Consider the following 19,242-nt stretch of genomic DNA (forward strand, 5'->3'; position numbering starts at 1 on the left):
AACTCAGACAAACACTTGACTTCCACCAAAACAAAAAAAGCACATAAGAAATAAATGAAATAAAAAATGTTTATGCTTTTTCAAAAATCATTTCCATGAATGTAATCATTATTACAAAAAGCGTAATGTAGAAAATCTATTTTTACTGTCGAGCCATTAAATTAGGGGTATAGGTATACGTCTTAATTATTTATTAGACTACTATAGAACCGTAACTTAAGCGAAATTACATACATTATAGTAATTATTATAAAGTATTATTATATTATTTAGTATTTAAATATATATTATAAAATATTATTTATGTAAATGTCAAAAAAAGACGATTATTTAATGGCTTCATTGTAACATTTCATTTGTAAAATAAATATCGGTATAGTCCGAAGCTTTCTAAGTTAGAGATATACTGCGGGGTCATTTTGATCTGATTAGAGGTGCATTTATTGATAGCTTTGTAAATAAATATTTATCAAGCATCAAGCATCGTACCCCTAGAGAACAATAAAGAGAACCAAGGCCGGATCTTCGCTACGAGATCGAGTACGAAATGATGAGATCTGCAAAAGAACTAAATCACTGCCGTAACTCGAATAATTGCTGGTCAGAAGTAGCAGTAGGCGAGGCGAATCGCTCTTGTAGCTGTCGGCTGATAAGGCTGGAAGGTGTGAGTGAGTGGCGACCACGAGCTGGTAGACGCGGCATGGACAGGCCCAACACTAGATGGACCGATAAATTAATCAAAGTCGTGAGAAGTCGATGGATGGGGGCAGCCCTGGACCGGTCATTGTAGCTATCTTTAGGGAGACCAATGCATTGCAATGGGCGTTTATCTGCTTTCATGAACGAAGCATAGTACAGGTCCTATCAGAAATCTATGAGGAGGCTTTTATTGTCCAGCCGTGAATGTCCGACTTCCCAAATGTTGAACGACCGAAGACTCATTTCTATCAGAAAAAAATTACATAAAAATGCATGCCTGCAAGATTGAAACTATTGGCATGTCAGCTAGTTATTGAAAGCTGTGGCATGATTAGTTTTTTAAATACTATAAGGTTTCGAAATATTGTCATTAAGCTTTTCTCATAAATCTTTGTATATAAATATACGTATATAATAATGGTGCAGTAACGAAGTCGATCTCCGCCTACCGTGCCATCTGTAGCCAATCAACGTTTTCCTCCCTCGACGTCTGCTTAACCCACCAATCGAGTGCGAGAAATCTGTTGCAGCTTCTACTCAATATCAAGGGGTTGAATTCTGATTTTTCGAGTTTCAACCTAAAATGTTACTGAAAAAGGACAAAATTAGGTTGCAAATTCAAAACTAAAATTAATTTTCCCCTTTTGGATTTAGGGGGATGCTGTATGATATACAATATTTTGATTCAGTGTAACTTGTTCTTTCGTTATATCTGGTCATTTCGTGCCGGGTTGTCCTCGACTGGTCCGCTGTGGGCCGGGTGGTGTAATTTTATTTTGTGGAGGTAATATCAAGTATCAAAATTCATTTCCCGCTGATGTCCTACGGCAGCGAGACGCCGCACGTTTGGAGTAGCTCTGCAGTAAGTGTTTCTGTCGTAGATTTTTTATTTAAATTTAAAAATTTAAAAACTTATCTTTAGAACAAGCGAACCTATATTGATGACTTATTTGAAACGTGGTCTCTCATTACGTGCCATAGGTTAGTTTACATTTGATCAATGAGCTATGTAGAACGTTATGCTTGAAATTACTCTACGAGATCGAATAAGAAATGAATTGATCTGTAGACGATCGAAAGTACACACCCACTCGATATAAGCCCAGTGAATTGGCTACTTGAAGTGACGGTGGTAGGCCAACAAGCGCGTAGAACCGATAGCCGCAGGAGCCTTAAGGTTGTGGAGGGGAAAAAAGCCACCTATAAGTACAGGGAAAGACGTCCACACATAAAGAAGACAAATGACCTTGTTAAGGTCTCAAAGGACCCTGGATGCAGGCCGCTTTAATCGCTAACCGATCCTTTTGTAAATATATAGGGCTGGCCTATGTCTAGTAGTAAACGTCCTATGGCTGAAACGATGTTCATGATATGTATATACAGACAAACGTAAAGTCAGTAACAATTATTTTTAGTCATTTGCTGATTACATAATTCTTCCGGTCAGCGAAATATTAATGTAAGATAATCCTTTTACATACCTTACGTCTAGGTCTATTTAAAAATATAGTAAGTTATCCAAAGCTTTTTAATTTTTGAGCGAAATGTAATTTTTTTATTGCTACGCGTTTCATTGTCTGGATTTAATGAAGTCACTGGTTTTTTGTAATAATAATATATAAAAAGATAAAAATATAATAATTTTTTTTTAAATTATTTTCCTTCAATGTATTTTTAAAGCAAGGGTGTTTTAGAGAAAAGTTTTTCTGCACTGTTGGACATAACATTTTTGGGGACTCACTATAAGTTTTTTGACATTTATATTTACAAGAAAACGTTAAGGGCCATGTCAATTATTTTTTTGTTATCTTTTTTATTACAGTCGGTTTAACCTGACAATGATAGCGAATGCTCTCAACATCTTATGTATTGCCATGAGATTTTACTTTTCAAAAATCAATCGAAAATTCTTATAAATTACCAAATTCTTTTATCTATTGGGTCTGCAAACCGATGCACTAGTAATTGGTAATTGGTCAGCAGTAGTTATAATGCTGTTAGCTACCGATGATATACCTTGGCTAGTCTATCCTCATGTCAGCAAGGCGACCTGTTTTTTGCAAGAATTATCATCGTCATTTTAGCGGTACGGCCTTCACTACTGGACAATGATCACTTCAAAGATTTTCTATACGATCTCTCGGAAGCAGCTTAGATACATCTTCTGGTGACCTTACGACCAATGGCGGATGTCCATCTCGTGGGCTAATATCCTACTGAGCTTGCCGATCCGTGATCTCCACTTGGAATCCTCAAGGATCTAGTAGCCATCTGTTCTGTGAGCTATGTAGACTGCCCATTACCATTAGTATCATTCGTCTTCGAATCTCCTCATTTCTGATTAGACCTGGTACAGAAATCTCCAATGAGGCTAGAAGTGAGGGCCCACTTTTATTGTCGTAAGTCATCGCTTGTGACACACATTGGTCGTCGAAGTTCTCGAGGATTCGTAGACGTTGAACAAAGGGATACTGGAGCTATTAGAACCTAGTTACTTTTGTATGTTTACGAATCTCCTGCACGAATATTAAAATTAAATGTGTGAACTCCAGGGCAGCGAGGTGTCTCCGTACGGTCCGTTGTGGGACGCGCCGCCGGCGTCGGTGCCCTACCCGGACATTCTGGCCTTTCCACCGGCCGATTTGGGTAAGTTTGTTTCGAAATTTTGGTCTTAGGACTAAACTAGTAAAAAGCGCAAAAAAGTCCTTTTATATTATAAAAAAAACTCAACTTGCTTCACGATAAAATGCGTTTTCATTGTCCGTGGACTTTCATTGTATAAACACAGTTTAATTTCTTTTCATACTATGTTATAAATTGATATAATACAAATATATAGCAAACAAAATATCTCATCATTGATTCGACTTCAGTAAGTTAGGCGTTTTTTAAAAATCGTACTTACGTATTTTAATAAATGCGAATGCGAATGAAACGTTTATGTTCTGTTATGATGATTAATTCCGAAATCACGGCTGATGAGTCCATGTGAATGCCTATGTGGTGTTGCAACAAATTTTACACAGCATGTTCTTTAGTTATTTAGAGAAATTTAGGTTTTTGTGGTAGTAGTCGTCTCGACTTCGGACACCTCAGCAAACATCAGCTTTACGTAAAACTATTATGTATACATATATAATTATTCGGTTTTTAAATAATGGTATTTTTATTTTTGGTACTTTACGTAACGCATGAGTGGGATTTTAGTCATTCCGTACAAAATATGGTATTTGTAATTTGATATCTATCTATCTGTAAATAATTAACGTTTTTGTTTATCATAGAAAAAGATCAAGCTTTCTTCATAGTATTTGTACGAAATCGAAATGTTTTTTTCCTAAAATAATTGACATAGGACTTATAAACAATCCGGGTATTTTAAAAGAAGATTTGGGACCTGCAATAAGAAACGTTCTGGTTATTATTTAACTACCTACTAACACATTTTAAACGGTACACAATAGAAAAAAATGGCACGATAATTTTAACTACTGAGCAATGTTTAAAAAAAACAAACTGGCAGAAAAAGGCTGAAAGTTCTATAAAAGCTTCTAGTTCCAGCAATTGAGTACATTGTAGACTCTATATGGCTACAGCGCTGATTTAGTAGCGGCTTAGTTATTAAGAAGTGCTTTGGTTATGAAGCTCGACTCACCCAAGCGTGGTTGGAAACCGAGCTGATGACTGGTCTTCTTGTCTTGATTTTAATCCGCTGGATTATAATTTATAGAGAATTTTCAAGTACTTTATTCTAAATACCATGATAATTAAAGACCATGGAGCAGTTTATAGAAGAATTAGAATATAGGATGAAAAAAAATCGTTTAAATGAAAAAGTTACATGTATTTTTAATATTATTATATTAATGAATAAACAAACACATATTACAGTAATAAATGTTGTTATGCAATAAAAATAGAAAATTTTTCTTTGTATCAATGTTTAAGGTGGGCTAAACATTTATGTATTATTGTTACGTCAGGTTTTCTAAATAATAAATTATTTTGTCACCAGGTAATGGCTTCGCTTGTACTTAATGATTAGTACTTGTTGTGATAAAAGCGTGTTATGAAAATGAATGCAATTTTAGAAGAAAAAATAAGAATTTTACTTGAAAGTAAGAAAATCCTTAGGTACAAATTATAATATAATTGTTTCGGGGAAACGTTCCATCCCATTATAAATGAAAATTAGAGGCATATTGTTCAAAATTTATTTCCTTTTAACTATAATATGTAGATGATATTTTGTTCGAAGGCTTGCAATGTTGTAATCAGTAACAAGATGCCGTTTCTATAGAAAGTTTGAGACTTCTGATCAAAAGACGAAGCTAGTAATTTGGCAATCGTCACTTCCTGTCTTGAAGTTACCTTAACATTGTTTAAAAAATTTTGAAGAGATCTAAATACGTAGATTTGTAGGTGCTAAGTCAGAGCTTTATTTCGGAAATATTATCATAAACCAGCAAACATATCTTAATTTTTTCCGAGAGGCTAAAGATTTGTGATATCTATTCAGGTTATTATGATAAAAGACCCCGCCCATTATATTAATTAACTTTCGTTAACGTTCTTCCAACTTTTTCTTTAATTTCATCAATTGTTGGCAGTATAGATCAAAACCGATAGTTCTCCTAGGCGACAAATGGTCATAATAAATTTTGTGCACTTTATTGCACGACTACTGCTGCATGGCGGAAGTAGCAATATATTGGTCCTTTTTTACATAATAAACAATGCTCTTACAATCCTACCATACACAAGGCATCCTCTTATTCTGAGTTAATCATGGTCTCACCACCTTTACTTTATTGTGTGTGTGATCGTCTTTTCACCACCAGTGATGAATCTTTCAAAACACGGTTCCGTTTCATAATGTCTCAAGGGAGTACACGGTTAATAAGGTAAGGTTTTTTTTCTTTATATCTCTTTTCCCCCCATCTTGTTTTTTGGACAGGGATATAAACCTTTCTATTTTCACACTCTTTCCATTCTTCTCAATTTCTCTGTTTCTTACTTCTTTCAGCCTTCATATTTTCTATCATTCTCACAGCTTTCATTTACATTACATTCACGCATCGTCTCCCATGTCTCGCTGCATTTCTTGTTACACGGTTTTGTTACGCTTAATTACATCACTTGTAACTAAACCGTAAGAGTGGCGGTCCTGGTGTAAGCGATGCTGCCGCAAAATTAAGTTAGGATAGATTTCTTTAAACCCTGGCTTTTTTATGTGGGTCAAAATTGTCTTTTAGTCGTTGTTTAGTTCTTCCGCTACGTCGTATTAAGTGATATGCAAAACGTCATCTATCTTTTCACAAAATGCTGCCCATTTTATTCATAACTGGATTTTATCAGACCGAGATGCAGCTTTAACGTTTAAATATCCGAATCGAAAACTCTTAAACCAACTTTGGCTACTCTAACTAACACTGCGTTATGTTCATAAATGTCGCAATATTTTTTCGCGGCTTACGTTGCAATTTTTCCTTTTTTGTAGAAAAATTACGAATGTATCTAATTTCTATATTAGATTAGAAAAGAAAAAAGTAAACGAAACATGACTCGAAATCAAGTTTTACTGACTTATTTCTTTTATACAAATGTGAGCAAGCCAATTTGCAAAAAAACTTTTTCTCCGGTCTGATTTAAAAACGAAATTCCAATGCACGTGTTCTACATTGCATCGCATCGTTAAAGATTAAATTAATCATATTTTAAACAATCTTTCGGGTTTTTTCGTCTTATATTCGTTTTATATTATGCTTCATGAAGGATCATGTCCAAGTCACGTTCTCTTTCCGTCATATTCTGTTGTAAGAAAGCCTGTATATACATGAATGTATTTTTCTGTTTAAGTATGGTCCTCGGGTGGGTGCGGCGGTCGAGGTGGCACGCGGGCAACGCCCGGCGGCAAGAAGCCGCGGCGTCGCGTGGCCTCGGTGGCACAGCGACGCGCGGCCAACATACGCGAAAGACGCCGCATGTTCAATCTAAACGAGGCCTTTGATAAGCTGCGTAGAAAGGTACTGCTCCTCATAACATATAAAAGAATGTGTATTATCTTTTAAATAAAATAAATAGTTTAATAAAATTATTCAACAATACAAACTTCAATAAATTTTCAAGAAAATGTAAATAATTTTTAGTTAGTCTTTTTTCATTATAAACAGGATTTTTCATAAAAAAACTGTATAGTTTAATAAATCGCTTTAGAGTATTCTTTAAAGCCATTTATTTTTGGATACATTGATAAAAAAGAACTTTAAAGCTGTTATACCTATTTACAATCACCGTATATACAAAGTGTTATGTAAAAGAGTGTAGATATTTTGGATAAAGAAAGCCTATTTTTGGTACAGGCACTGTGGTCTGGCATATTTTACTTTTTAAATTATTATGAAACCGGTTTCCTGTATAGCTGATCTTTTTTGAGTTATTTGTTAAATAAAAAACCTACTGTAATATCACAACATACTATTTCTCACTATTTTGAAATTAAGCACATAACCCACAATATAATCAAAGTGATTTAACTTTTCAAAATTTGTTTTATTTATCTGAAGTTATTATTTTTAACAATGATACATGTATAAAAATATGTTTAAAGTTGTAGCAAGAGATACATATCAGTTATTTTATGTTATTATAGTAATATTTAAGCCTTTTTATTCCAATATCGACATAATTCATATTTCAAATATTTGTGAGTCGTGTAAGTAAAATTTACTTATGAATTTAATATCTATATGGTAGCTATCTTCTTAAAATGTGGATAGAGGTGGCCTGTAGCGGATACGTACTGTGAGGTCTTGTTTTATGCGGTGGATACGTTCTACAGAAAAGCACATAAAAATTCGCATTAAAAAAGACTTTACTTGCCTTGATAAAGTAATATTCGTTCCGTAATTTTATAAATTCGCATAAAACTAAAATTACAACTAAAACTTAACTTAAAACCGCAATATTTGAATTAAATAGGCTGCTTAGCAATTTTTTCCGAATATCTGAGAGAAATTCATAGCAAAGCTTAATATAAGCTTTTATTTTACTGAAGAATAACATAGTTTTACAATTTTTAACCATTATCGCTATCTGATGATGATTTTCACCGTTTGCGAAGATGTTTCAAATCACCTTCATCATAGAAAAAAAAAAAATTGCAAAAGGCGATGGTTTTTACAAACTCCATTCTAATTCCATGTAGATCTTTCTTTTCTGACAAAGTAACTTGTAATTTAACTTTGCGACAGTGATTCTATTAATTGTTATGTAGCTCACGTTATCCAGATATTCAGTTCCGGAGCTCTCTTTGTAGTTTAAGAGCTCGTTCAGAATTGAAGTCATTAATAAGTTAATAATTTTCTAATTTACTGCAAATTATAATACTTATCTCCTAGAAAAAAAATTTTAGCGTTGTGCGTTTTCGGATTTTTGGACACTGTTTATAAGCAGGCTTCTTAAACAAGCCTACATGTGTGTATGTCCAAGAAATTTGTTATTTGAAATAAAAATCAAATAACTTCAAATACTTTAATGCGTATAATATAAACCGCTTACAATAGACTTTGCAGTTTTATACTTTTCATATTTAACTCCTATTTGTTTTATTTCGCTTTATACGCCAAGTCCAATTAGATTTTTGTTCTGTAATAGTAATAGAAAATCGGATATTTACTTTTTTTCCTTAATTTTGAAATCGTTTATCATATTTTTAAAATCTCCAACTATTAATAAAGTTTAAATAAATTAATATCGTAAAAAGTCGCAATTTTGTTTTATGACTGAGACTAAAAATCGTGTGCCACAGGTATTCTTGGCAATCTCAGATAAGGTGTTAATTAGCATATAGCTTCTGATCTCAAGAATGAGACAGAGGAACATAGCTAAAAATACTCTATTTATGGCCGAAAATCCTAATTCCATTAGGCCATTATATCAACAATAGAAAAAAAAAACATTACTTGATATCAAATAAATTTATAAGTACATACATTACTAAGTCACACACATTCCAAGTAATGAGGTCCAAATAATCTTTGATAAATATGAGTTTAACTGCAAATCCTTATGAAATTTCGCAATTCTAACGGTCGCTATTTCGACTGCGCACTAGAAATAAATGTAAAAAAATCGATTCAAAAACTTATTATTTAACAAGTGAAGTTTTATTTAAATTTAACTAAGTGCTATTTATTATCTACTGCTAAAACCCTAAAATAAATGACTAACACTCTTTAGTATAAAGCAGTGCCATCTCTTACGGACTTTTACAACTAATCTACTATTAAAGCCAGTAAATTTACAATTTCCTTTATCGATTTTGTTTCATAGTTTGCACAGAGATGGCGCTGTTTTCTTTCACATATTTTTTATCTTCTAAAATCATCACAACAATTGTAGATTTATTTCTCTTTTTTGTGTATTCTTAATGAAACATCCTCTAAAAAACTTCGAGAGTAAATGTTTGCTTTTTTTAAAGCCAGTATGATTTCGGAAGACTGCATATTACAACCGTGAATTTTTTTTAGGAAATCGTAGAGGATGGAAATCCGGGGTATTGCCCTTTTTGATTTTGTTGCAACTTTACGAAACGAAAACGATTCGTAATGATTGAAAGTTGGAATACTTGCACGATTTCAATTTATTATAGAGTTCCTCTTAGCAGTTTTGTACCGAAACCATAATAAGTACTCTTTTCACGAAAGTCATCACTTGCTCGTATATTTATATAAATGGTTATTTTGTATGTGTATATTCTCGGGAAAAAAGAACATAATGGCGGGACATTATATTCTTTTCTACACTTTAGTGATATGAAGCAAATGCCACGTAACTCTAATTTAATTTCCCAAGACACAAGGCTCGCTTATTTTGATGCAACTGGTAATTGCGACGTATGTAAATTGTGAAAATGTTCATGCTTCAGGTGCCAACATTTGCCTACGAGAAGCGCCTGTCCCGTATCGAAACTCTTCGCTTGGCAATCACCTACATCAGTTTCATGTGCGAGCTGCTGCACGGTTCACCACAGCCGCACCATCCATCACACCCTGGTCTTCATCCACCTAGGCATGTCTTCGACGCTGAAGTTCCTTGGTGCGCTTAAGTCAAAAGATAGACGGGTGTTTGTCACTACAACTCATATTTAATACATCTTTAAATCTTCAATAGTTACTGTGCACTTAAAAAAAGTAACACTGAAAGTTCTACAGTCTAAATCGATGCTACTTTAAATGTAATAACATTGCTGAATTATTTTTGACTAGGCTGTAGCAGCATTAATATTTTAACTTTATGGAACTACGGTTGAGAAAATACGTTAAAGGTCGAGAGAGCTATAGCATACTTTATTAAATGTATAGCAAATTCAGAAAAATTCCTTGATGTTTAGGTAAATTAAATTTCAATTCCAATTTAAAGGAAATATTTCGCCAACGTGCGTACAATATATTTGTCTAATTTTCACGTTTCGTTTATTTAGGCCTGGGTATTAAGAGTTCCGACGTCAATATGTATGTATGACAACTATCTTCAATTCTCTAGTCATTATCATAGGTCAATAGCGACGAGGTCATACACGTATAATCCGTTTTTAATGCATATACGTTTTTAATGGTAGTGTACATGATGTTGATGTTACTAACAGAACTGTGGGTTTCCTTGTATATAAGCTCCAGAAATAGAGTATTACCAATTGTCGGGGTCAACTCTTTAGTTTTTTGATTACGTCGTTCAAAGTGATGGATGTCTTGATGCGTTTATTAAGAAAAATATGTTAAACACAAAGGAGAACTCATAATTGAAAACAAAATTAAGATCAACCGAGTATGGATGTGCTATGTATTTCTTAATTATTGCTTATAGTTAGTACAGTCTTCCATTAACTTTAGTTTAATTAATAATTTTAGGTTAATAAAGAATTAACTCTCATTGTGTGTACTAATTATTTTTAATTTGTTATATATTATATATGATTTTAAATGTAATCTAAATTTTTTTTGTGTGAAATGTGCTTAATTTAAATGGGTTACATTTTAATGTTTTAAATTTATTTATGTTAAAATAAATAATGATCTGTGGGCTGTTTCTGTTAACGTACAAGTCATTAATCCACATTTGCTGTTGCGCTTTATTTGCAAAAAACTCAAGTCTCCTATTTTTTAAGTTTTCACTCACAAAATGCGGTGACAACTTGGGAAAATTATTCATATATATATATTTGAAATACGAGTTACAGAAAAATTTTGAAACTATTGTAGTTACAATTTTGTAAATTAATAATTTTTAAAGAATATTTTAAATACAAGCCGATTAAGTAATAAATTAAAAAATAGACCATGCTATTTTATATTAATAAAACATTCGCAAAGTATTTTCACGTTGCTAGTTAGCATTAAGCGGTGGCGCCGGATAGGTTTTTATTTTGTATTTGATGTATTTGAAGTTGTGATGCTAGCCGATTTAGACTTTGTGCAGATTCATCGAAATTGAGTCCGCGGCAACATGAGGTCCGCAGACTAAAAATTTACGCTGGGTGATCGTACCCCAGTTACAAAGAAGACGTACGTAGAAGGACTATGTCCGTGTAGGTGTAAAGTGTAGTGAATGAGCGAGGACTACTCGGCGATCGGGAGTAACACGGGCCTTTCCAGATCACCCCCGCTTGAACGCGGGTTTCTGGATAGGCAGATGGTCCGATCAAGTCTTAACCACGTTTAAAACCACATTAGCCGAAACAATTCACACCACCACACCACATAGTGTGTCACGAGGTTTTCAAAAAGCGTTACGGTCCTAAGTAGTGTGGTATAAGATGAAGGGAAGAGAAGGAGAATTTGATATTTAATAGATGCATATATGAGCAGACGTTTTCTAGCTTAATCAAGTAAAATAACTCCGTTAATCATTGCCGCCAGACATCTCTTTTTAAAATTTTATTTTGACTTAAACTTTTTTGTTTTGGAAAAGCTAAAGGGTTGTCTGATAATGGATACATTGGCAACACTACGGAATAACAAGTAAAGACTTATTCAGTTCTATGAAAAGAAAATATACACTAACAATGTCACCCTTATATTATTCAAGTGTTTATTTTACAACCACTTGAAAAGAAATTACATTGTTAGCATTCAGTGAGTATTTTGCAACGAGTGTCCAAGAAACCAAAGAAACTTCACATTCGGGTGAAATGTCTTATCCATCACAATAACTAAAGATGACTTTAACCAAAGTACGTTCTTCGATACCACAATAAAAGACCCGTCCATATTTATCTAATTTTGTTCAACCTATTCCATCTTATATAGCGGCTAGAAATTTTGTCAAAAGAGAAATTAGATTAAAGATTTTTTTTTATTAAAATATTTCTTAAATAAATAACTTTTTACTCAATAAAGTTTGTGGCACCGTTTATCATAAGCAAAACGCTTATTTTATTTTTTAATTAAGATTGTACCATGCGCTTCATTATTTCACGGTTCGCAACGCACGAGAGCTCCCTTATCTTCTCATAACAAAATACTAAATTGTTTCCTTAACTCTGGAGTTACCCAACTTATAAATAATATTTAATCTTTACGGTAATGGGCAATTTAACGCAAAGACTGACATTCAATGATAAGTTTTACTTTATGAATGCTGTGTATTTTGTTGTAAATCTTATACAATCCTTGGCCCTTAAACATTTCCAAAGCAATATTCTATATATATTTCCCATATTCTGTCCCTTTATACTCTAAAATAGTACAGTACGTTTCAAATAATTACTCACACTTCATTGGACTGATCCTGGAATAATTTTGCGATAACTTTAATTTATTTAATAACTGTATTCATAACTACAAATATATAACATATAATATATGATACATAATATATATAATCAGGCAAACAAGACCGATCTCATTATCAGCTTAACGTTTATAAGCGCTCTCTCTGTAATATTAAATCTGTTTTATTAATCCAGAAATGTTTAGCTTAAAACTTACAATAAAAGAATAAATTAAGATCTATACAAATACTATCAAGTATAATCATCACAAATTAAAAAGAAATATTTTTCATTATTGCGAAAGTAGATTTAAATAAAGAAGAATTGATTCAGGAATTAAGCGAATAAATAATTTTGTTAATATTTATATGATATTTTAAGTATTTACTTCAGATATAAGAGGAGAGAAGAAGTTTTTCAAATAGAAATGTGTCGAATGCAGAACAGTATAATTTGGTATAATTACATCATACATTTAAGGGTTAAAATTTAGACGAGTACATACATAGATTAAATTAACGATCTCTGACGGTGCTTAATTAATTGAACATATCCTGTTTTGTATTAACTTATACTGCGGTTTTATGTGAATATAATACTAATGATTTAACCGGTGATTATCACAATTGTTGCATTATAAATGCCCGTGAAAACTATTACTTATTATTTATCAATTTATTGTTTTAACTGCATTATTTTGCGCAGTACTAATAATAAACCGGGCGGCTAAAATTTATAAGAATTTCTGTCGAATCAGATTATCCGCATAAAGTCATTTAAAGTGACAGAAGAGCTCATTTTGATGAGACTAGACTCGGACTGAACTCTCCAATAATAGCATCCTTAACACGTTCACTGCGGGCCCAATTTTGAAGAACTTTCAGCTGGTGCGGCTGTGGTCGAATCAGCCTCAAGATGAACTTCCTAGTAGTGCGGTTGAGGCCTTTTCTGCCTCATGTTCATCAATTTTTTTTACAATATTGAGTCAATGCTTCGCAGACATAAAGAAAGCTATATTTTTCTTTGTCATACCTCATACGGTTGAGTGTAAACAGCCGCCGCACTAGAGAGAAAACACGAGTTTTACGCGCCGCACCAGTGCATAGTCTACCATGAGGCTGAATCGACCTCAAGCCGCAGTGAACGTGTTAAAGTTAAACCGACGAAGGTTCCAAAAACGTATTGGTCCGATGACAACAAACTAAAGCGGATTTTCTTGCAGTCGATTTCCCGAAGACATTAATAGTAGAATAATATATTTCAAAGTTTTATAGCCATTTAAAATTGATTTACACTACAATAGTATTTTTTATTTATTTATTAATAAACTTTAAAAATAGATTACACGGTAATTCAAAGATATTACATGGTGATATTACATTGTGTTGTAATATCGTTCACAGTCGCAGACAACTTCTAGTGCTAACCAAAAACTAAAAATAATGTTATATTTATTAATATTTTTATAAACATAGAACAGATTGTCCTACATCTAACTATATAGATTCCGTACCGTCATCTCTTTTGTTTGAATAGTTATTTGGTGCTTTATTTCATTGTTATAGCAATGTTCAAAAAAAAAATTACTGAAACTTCGTAGTACTATAGTATATTAATACTATAGTATAGTTCTGGAGGGGCATGAGACCTAACTCAAAACGTTGTTATTTTACCAATTATTATATTATATTATATTATGTTCTGTTGAGTTAAGTTATATTGTATTATATTCTATTTTATTTCACTATCTCTTATTTTATAAGTAAGAAAACTTCCCCACCTTTAAATAGCTTCTAAATATTACAGCCCAACATTAATTCAAAATATTTGATAATGTCTCTGATGTATATTTAAACTTGAAATCGATACAACACGAATGAAGAAACCAAAATTTATAAAAGCAATGGCAATGAAGTTATTTTATTTTGTTGTAAAAATGAAAAACCACAAAAACCAAACCAAACAAAAGGGCTGTGAGCGAAAAGTTATTTTAATTGCACATGAACAAATTTTTATTGAATTACAGATAGAATGCAATTAACAATTAAAGAAAATAAAAAAATGTTTTGCTGAAAAAGAGAGTGAAGGCATTTCTGATACGTTCATTTTAATTTTTTATACAAAAAGTAAACAAAATCGTTTTTGTGGAATATTTATTTCGAAATATACTCTCTTCTAAATTGTATTCAACATTAAGAATTCATCACAAAACAATAATAAGAATAGGAGTTTTTTATATACAAGGTAAAATTTACATAGTCTATGGTTTTATATTATTCAATATCCATTTCATGAATTTTCTAACGTCAGTATACACGCCTGGGATTGAGGAACCGCATTGAGATGACCCAAATGACACGACACCGAACTGGATTAGTTTGTATGTGTCGCGGTAAGGGCCTTCAAGCATTAGAGGTCCACCAGAGTCTCCTTTGCAAGAATCGCTGCCTCGGTCACCGGCGCAAAACACATTTTCAAATTTACTTTGACGAGCTCGTCTATCCCTAAAATAAGAACATAAAAATTAAATTTACTGGATTCTGAAAATGGAAACCATCGCTGAAAAAACGCAGGTACGAAGCTGGATATCTGCGTTTTAATGGGTGTTTTTAAAATGTAAAAAAACAGTAAACTATAAGGGACGAGATTCATAGACTCTTGACACTAATTAAATTTTTACTTCCAAAATTAATTCTCTATAAAAGGAATTCAAACTAAGAAGTTGTATTACTCATTTTTATTACGAGCAGTTTAAGGTAATAGAATGTAATGCAGATTTTGTTCTCATATGGCCAAAGTATATTCAAAAGACACTATTACAAAATCGAATAATTGAATATTGTCAGCGTACCTGTGATAGAGGGAATTACACGTTGAAAGCGAATATATGGGCACCTCGACTTTAAGCAGAATGTTAGACTTCTTTCCTGTTTCCGTAACACCCCACCCGGCGACAACGCCGCGTTCACCATTTATATCCATCTCCAACAGTTGTTTTGTCACGGGTAAACAAATTGGTGCTGCATTTCCTAGTAGTTAAATAAAATTTTAATTATCATAGTTGTTACAATAATGGCAATATTGAAGCAAAAGTAAATGAGTTGAGAGGTTGTTCATTTAAAATTTTAATTATTAATAAAAAAATTCTACTAAGCCACACGCCCACAATATTTGGGCGACATATCAATCATTTCTTTGTCAATGATTACCATTTTATATAAGAAAAATATCTCGAAATTAAAATTATGTCTAGTTTCATTATATGCCTTTATAAGAATAGCACTTACTTAAGGAGAAGTCTACGGGATTTGTGAGCCGTAACAGAGCGATGTCGTTTTTTACTTGAAAAAGCGACCTTACATAATCTTGGTGATAAATCGTTTGCGAAATTCCGATTTCCTGTGAAAATTAAAAATAATCTGTGCTTGAAGTAAAAGTGTTTTACTTATATTTATTTATTCAATAATTCTTTGACAGACAGTAAGACACTGTTATACAAAGATATCCTTCGGGGCTAAAACATTAAAACATGTTTTGTTACTTATAAGTTGATCCTGATGAAATAAACGGAATAACACTCTAAACTTAAGAACACACATCGATTAAGTTGTAATAAATTGATCACCTGGTACGTGGATTCACATTCTTGATCCTCTCCTTCTCCTGTGCAATCTACTTTGCTACTGATATCGTAGTCGCCTATCCTGACACTAGCTAGAGTTTTGTTTTTTCCGTACACGCAATGAGCCGCCGTAAGCACATATCGTGAGTTAATTACTGTACCGCCGCAATTGTACACCACTGTATTTTCAACTGTAATAGAAAATAACAGTTTATAAAAAATTTTTGTTTTTGAAAAAATTTTTACTTACGTTCACTTTTATCGATAATAATTAGAAAAGGTTAAAAATGTACTATTTGAACTACGAAGAGAACTACTAAGAAGATCTAACATACCTTTATACCCGATAAGTGCCAGCCACGGGAATTCATAAAGTGAGGTCGTGACGCCACCAACGATTCGATTTCCTTCTACATCTCCACACTCTCCTGACAAAAGGTTGATATTAGGATGATTTTCGACTTCTGGTTCCGGTGTAGTCGCAGGCTCGTCGGTATTTTCGTTTTGAATTAATGTTCGGCTCATTGTGAAATCCGAACAACACACCTGTCACACAAAATTTTAATGTTTAAATCTTATTATAAACACATTAATCTATTTAATGGAATCAGGCGTTATTTTGCGGAGGTCTATCCTAAGTAAGAAAAGGACCAATATTTAGCCTCTTCCGCACATGCAGTCGTAGTTGTGCAACAAAGTGCACCCACCGACCACCAGCCCGCTGATAAATGCGCATGCGGCAAACAATGCGAATTACACAACTACCACCGTTAGATCACTCAACACGTGTTTCACCCCTCCACGGGGCATCTTCAGGAGTTATGTTACACCGATTAGTGCCACACATAGAGTCACTCACTCACTCTATATTGGTCCTTTTCTTACCTTAATTTACTCTCAAAATGATGCTTTTAATTTATTTTTACGAAACCAAAGCAAATTTAATATTCTAATCGTTTTCTCGCTTTTCACGTATTTAAAACACACTCACACTCACTCCTGCCACAAATTCTGCTATAATTCAAAATAAACAAAATATTATTTTCGAATTTGGAATAAATTTTCAAAAGATTGTTTGTTTTGTTTTTTTTTTATTTTCGCGCCAATATATTGTAAAATATTATATCATAATAAAATAGAGTAGGGTGGAATGTTGCCAAAAACAATTTTTAAAATTCTCCGCTTGGTATTAGTCAAAAGTTTATGTGTGTGTGCTATTGATAGCTGAAATAAAATTTCCTCTTTTTGTGACACAAAGAGATCTGGCCGTTCACGCAGTGTTCCTAAGAAAAGGAGCAAGGCAGTAAGGGAAAGAACTTAAAATAATCTTGTCCGAAAACAATTTGTTTTATCTCGGAAAATGAAGATTGCCTAGAACCATGTGCGTATTTTAAACGATGACTTAGTACTAGCAGCATTGTATTTCTACCGGTGTATCTCTTAAGATACACCGGTTATTTTTTAAGTAATTACGGAAATAAAATACGGTGGTAAAATCGTAACAACTAATTGAGCGGTCACGGAAAAAATTTATCCACGGATGAAAATTTTTAATAAATGTGCAATATTTTAACAAACAAAATAACTGTATTTATGCTGAAAGCTCTAGAGAAGCTTTCCACTTCTTCAGCGATAGTTTGGCGGGGTAATAGCTACGAAGGAGTGACTGAGCCATATTTTTGTGATAAATGTATCAAAACATAGGCACAAGTGTATTATGATTTATATAGATATTTTCGCTTAATTGTCCGATTACATAGTATTTTGTAGAAGAAAATAAAAAAGAATATCTAACTTCAATTACCTTCGGCAGTCCATCGTGGCCGCAAAGTGCGTTTTTCAATAACGATGCAGTTGTTGCACTTTTGTCTGTTGTCACCAGCTGGAACGCCGGTTCACATTGGTCTATTCTCGTGCAGTCTTTGCAACTTTCTGTGGTGAATTAAAAACATTTTTATTTGGTGTTGAATAGTTGTTTTATAAACATTGTTCGTCTTTAAAATAATGATAGCAAGTGAATAAAACAGTTGTTGAAGAGAAGAAAGCGATAAATTGTTAATATGTAAAACTTTACTTACTTAAGGCTCGAGCACCGTTCATCAGAAGCAAGGCGAGTAGAGTTGGGAGTAGAGACATTTTGTTCACAAAGAAGCGTGTACTACCTATGCTTCTTCATTCGGCACTACACGGGCGGCAAATAACGAGCGGACGCCTGTTATCTTTTCATAACAAAATACTATTATTTATAATGTTTATATTATTTCCCCCTCTGTCTGGAGTTACCAGGTCGTTAAACTGGTGTACATAATTATTAATTAAATACAATTATAAGTACAACATATTGAATTAAACTTTTTACAATTGATTAGTTAGTTTAGCTATCCAGAATCTGATGTTGGGCAGGTTATCGACGTGGAGGGCCATGGCCTCCTTCCATGAGACCCCCATGCTCCAGTAGAAGGCGGCCGAACGGGATCGGCAGAGGACAGATCGCGCTGGGAGACACGCTACGTGATCGCCTTGCGGAAAATGGTGTTCCCCTATAGGCAACGGGACTTTCAGGATCTCGGGTGTTTAGAGTGAGGGTCCTAAACTGTCACTACTATCAGCAATTCCTTGGCGAGTGATAGATTGACGAGGTCTCGAACTACACGATGGTTAGCATTACGAGGATTTTAAGATACAAGCTGTGAACGAAAATTCAAGAAATCTGAAACTCAATCCAAGAAGAACGAAAGCAATAATTTTTTCTTAGGGATTGCACATGTCATCTAGAACTATGTCATTTATATTAAAATAACATTTGGGACCTGCAGCCTATAAGGGACGTAAATGCATATGTGTATTATTTAACCATAATTTAATCAATCAATATAACTTTGACAGCGGTACGGAAAGGGAAAAAAATTCCTGCCAAGAAAGTGTTTAATACTAAGCAATGTTTTAATAAACGGACTATCCGATGCATGCACATGCACAAACGTGGACATTATCCAACTTTAGTGACGATGTTGACTTTTAGCGAGATAATAACTATCAAGAAGTGAATGAGCGTTATTTTTGTAAAAAACAGAAATGTGTTCGCAAAATCGTATCTAGATGTGGTATACTCCTAATCTTAATTATACAATTATCGTTTCTTATGTAA

The 19,242-nt window shown here is 33.3% G+C and overlaps 2 protein-coding genes across 2 annotated transcripts; one reads left to right on the forward strand and one right to left on the reverse strand.

Moving 5' to 3' along the window:
* The first annotated feature begins 1,516 nt into the window (after positions 1-1,516).
* On the forward strand, positions 1,517-9,808 carry LOC137919748 (protein Fer3-like). The gene is made up of 4 exons (XM_068762925.1): positions 1,517-1,561; positions 3,252-3,345; positions 6,559-6,725; positions 9,629-9,808. The coding sequence occupies exons 1-4, from the start codon at positions 1,517-1,519 to the stop codon at positions 9,806-9,808; spliced, it is 486 nt and encodes a 161-aa protein (XP_068619026.1).
* Positions 9,809-14,646: 4,838 nt separating this feature from the next.
* On the reverse strand, positions 14,647-18,269 carry LOC137919747 (melanization protease 1-like). The gene is made up of 7 exons (XM_068762924.1): positions 18,173-18,269; positions 17,899-18,026; positions 16,430-16,640; positions 16,098-16,285; positions 15,760-15,871; positions 15,324-15,501; positions 14,647-14,976 (listed from the first exon to the last, which is right to left on the reverse strand). The coding sequence occupies exons 1-7, from the start codon at positions 18,228-18,230 to the stop codon at positions 14,733-14,735; spliced, it is 1,119 nt and encodes a 372-aa protein (XP_068619025.1). The 5' UTR covers positions 18,231-18,269; the 3' UTR covers positions 14,647-14,732.
* Positions 18,270-19,242: the final 973 nt, after the last annotated feature.

Source organism: Battus philenor, unplaced genomic scaffold (assembly GCF_028537555.1).
Source record: "Battus philenor isolate CCGP_79_NKW_IND1 unplaced genomic scaffold, ilBatPhil1.0.hap1 SCAF_17, whole genome shotgun sequence".
Taxonomy (NCBI): Eukaryota; Metazoa; Arthropoda; class Insecta; order Lepidoptera; family Papilionidae; genus Battus; species Battus philenor.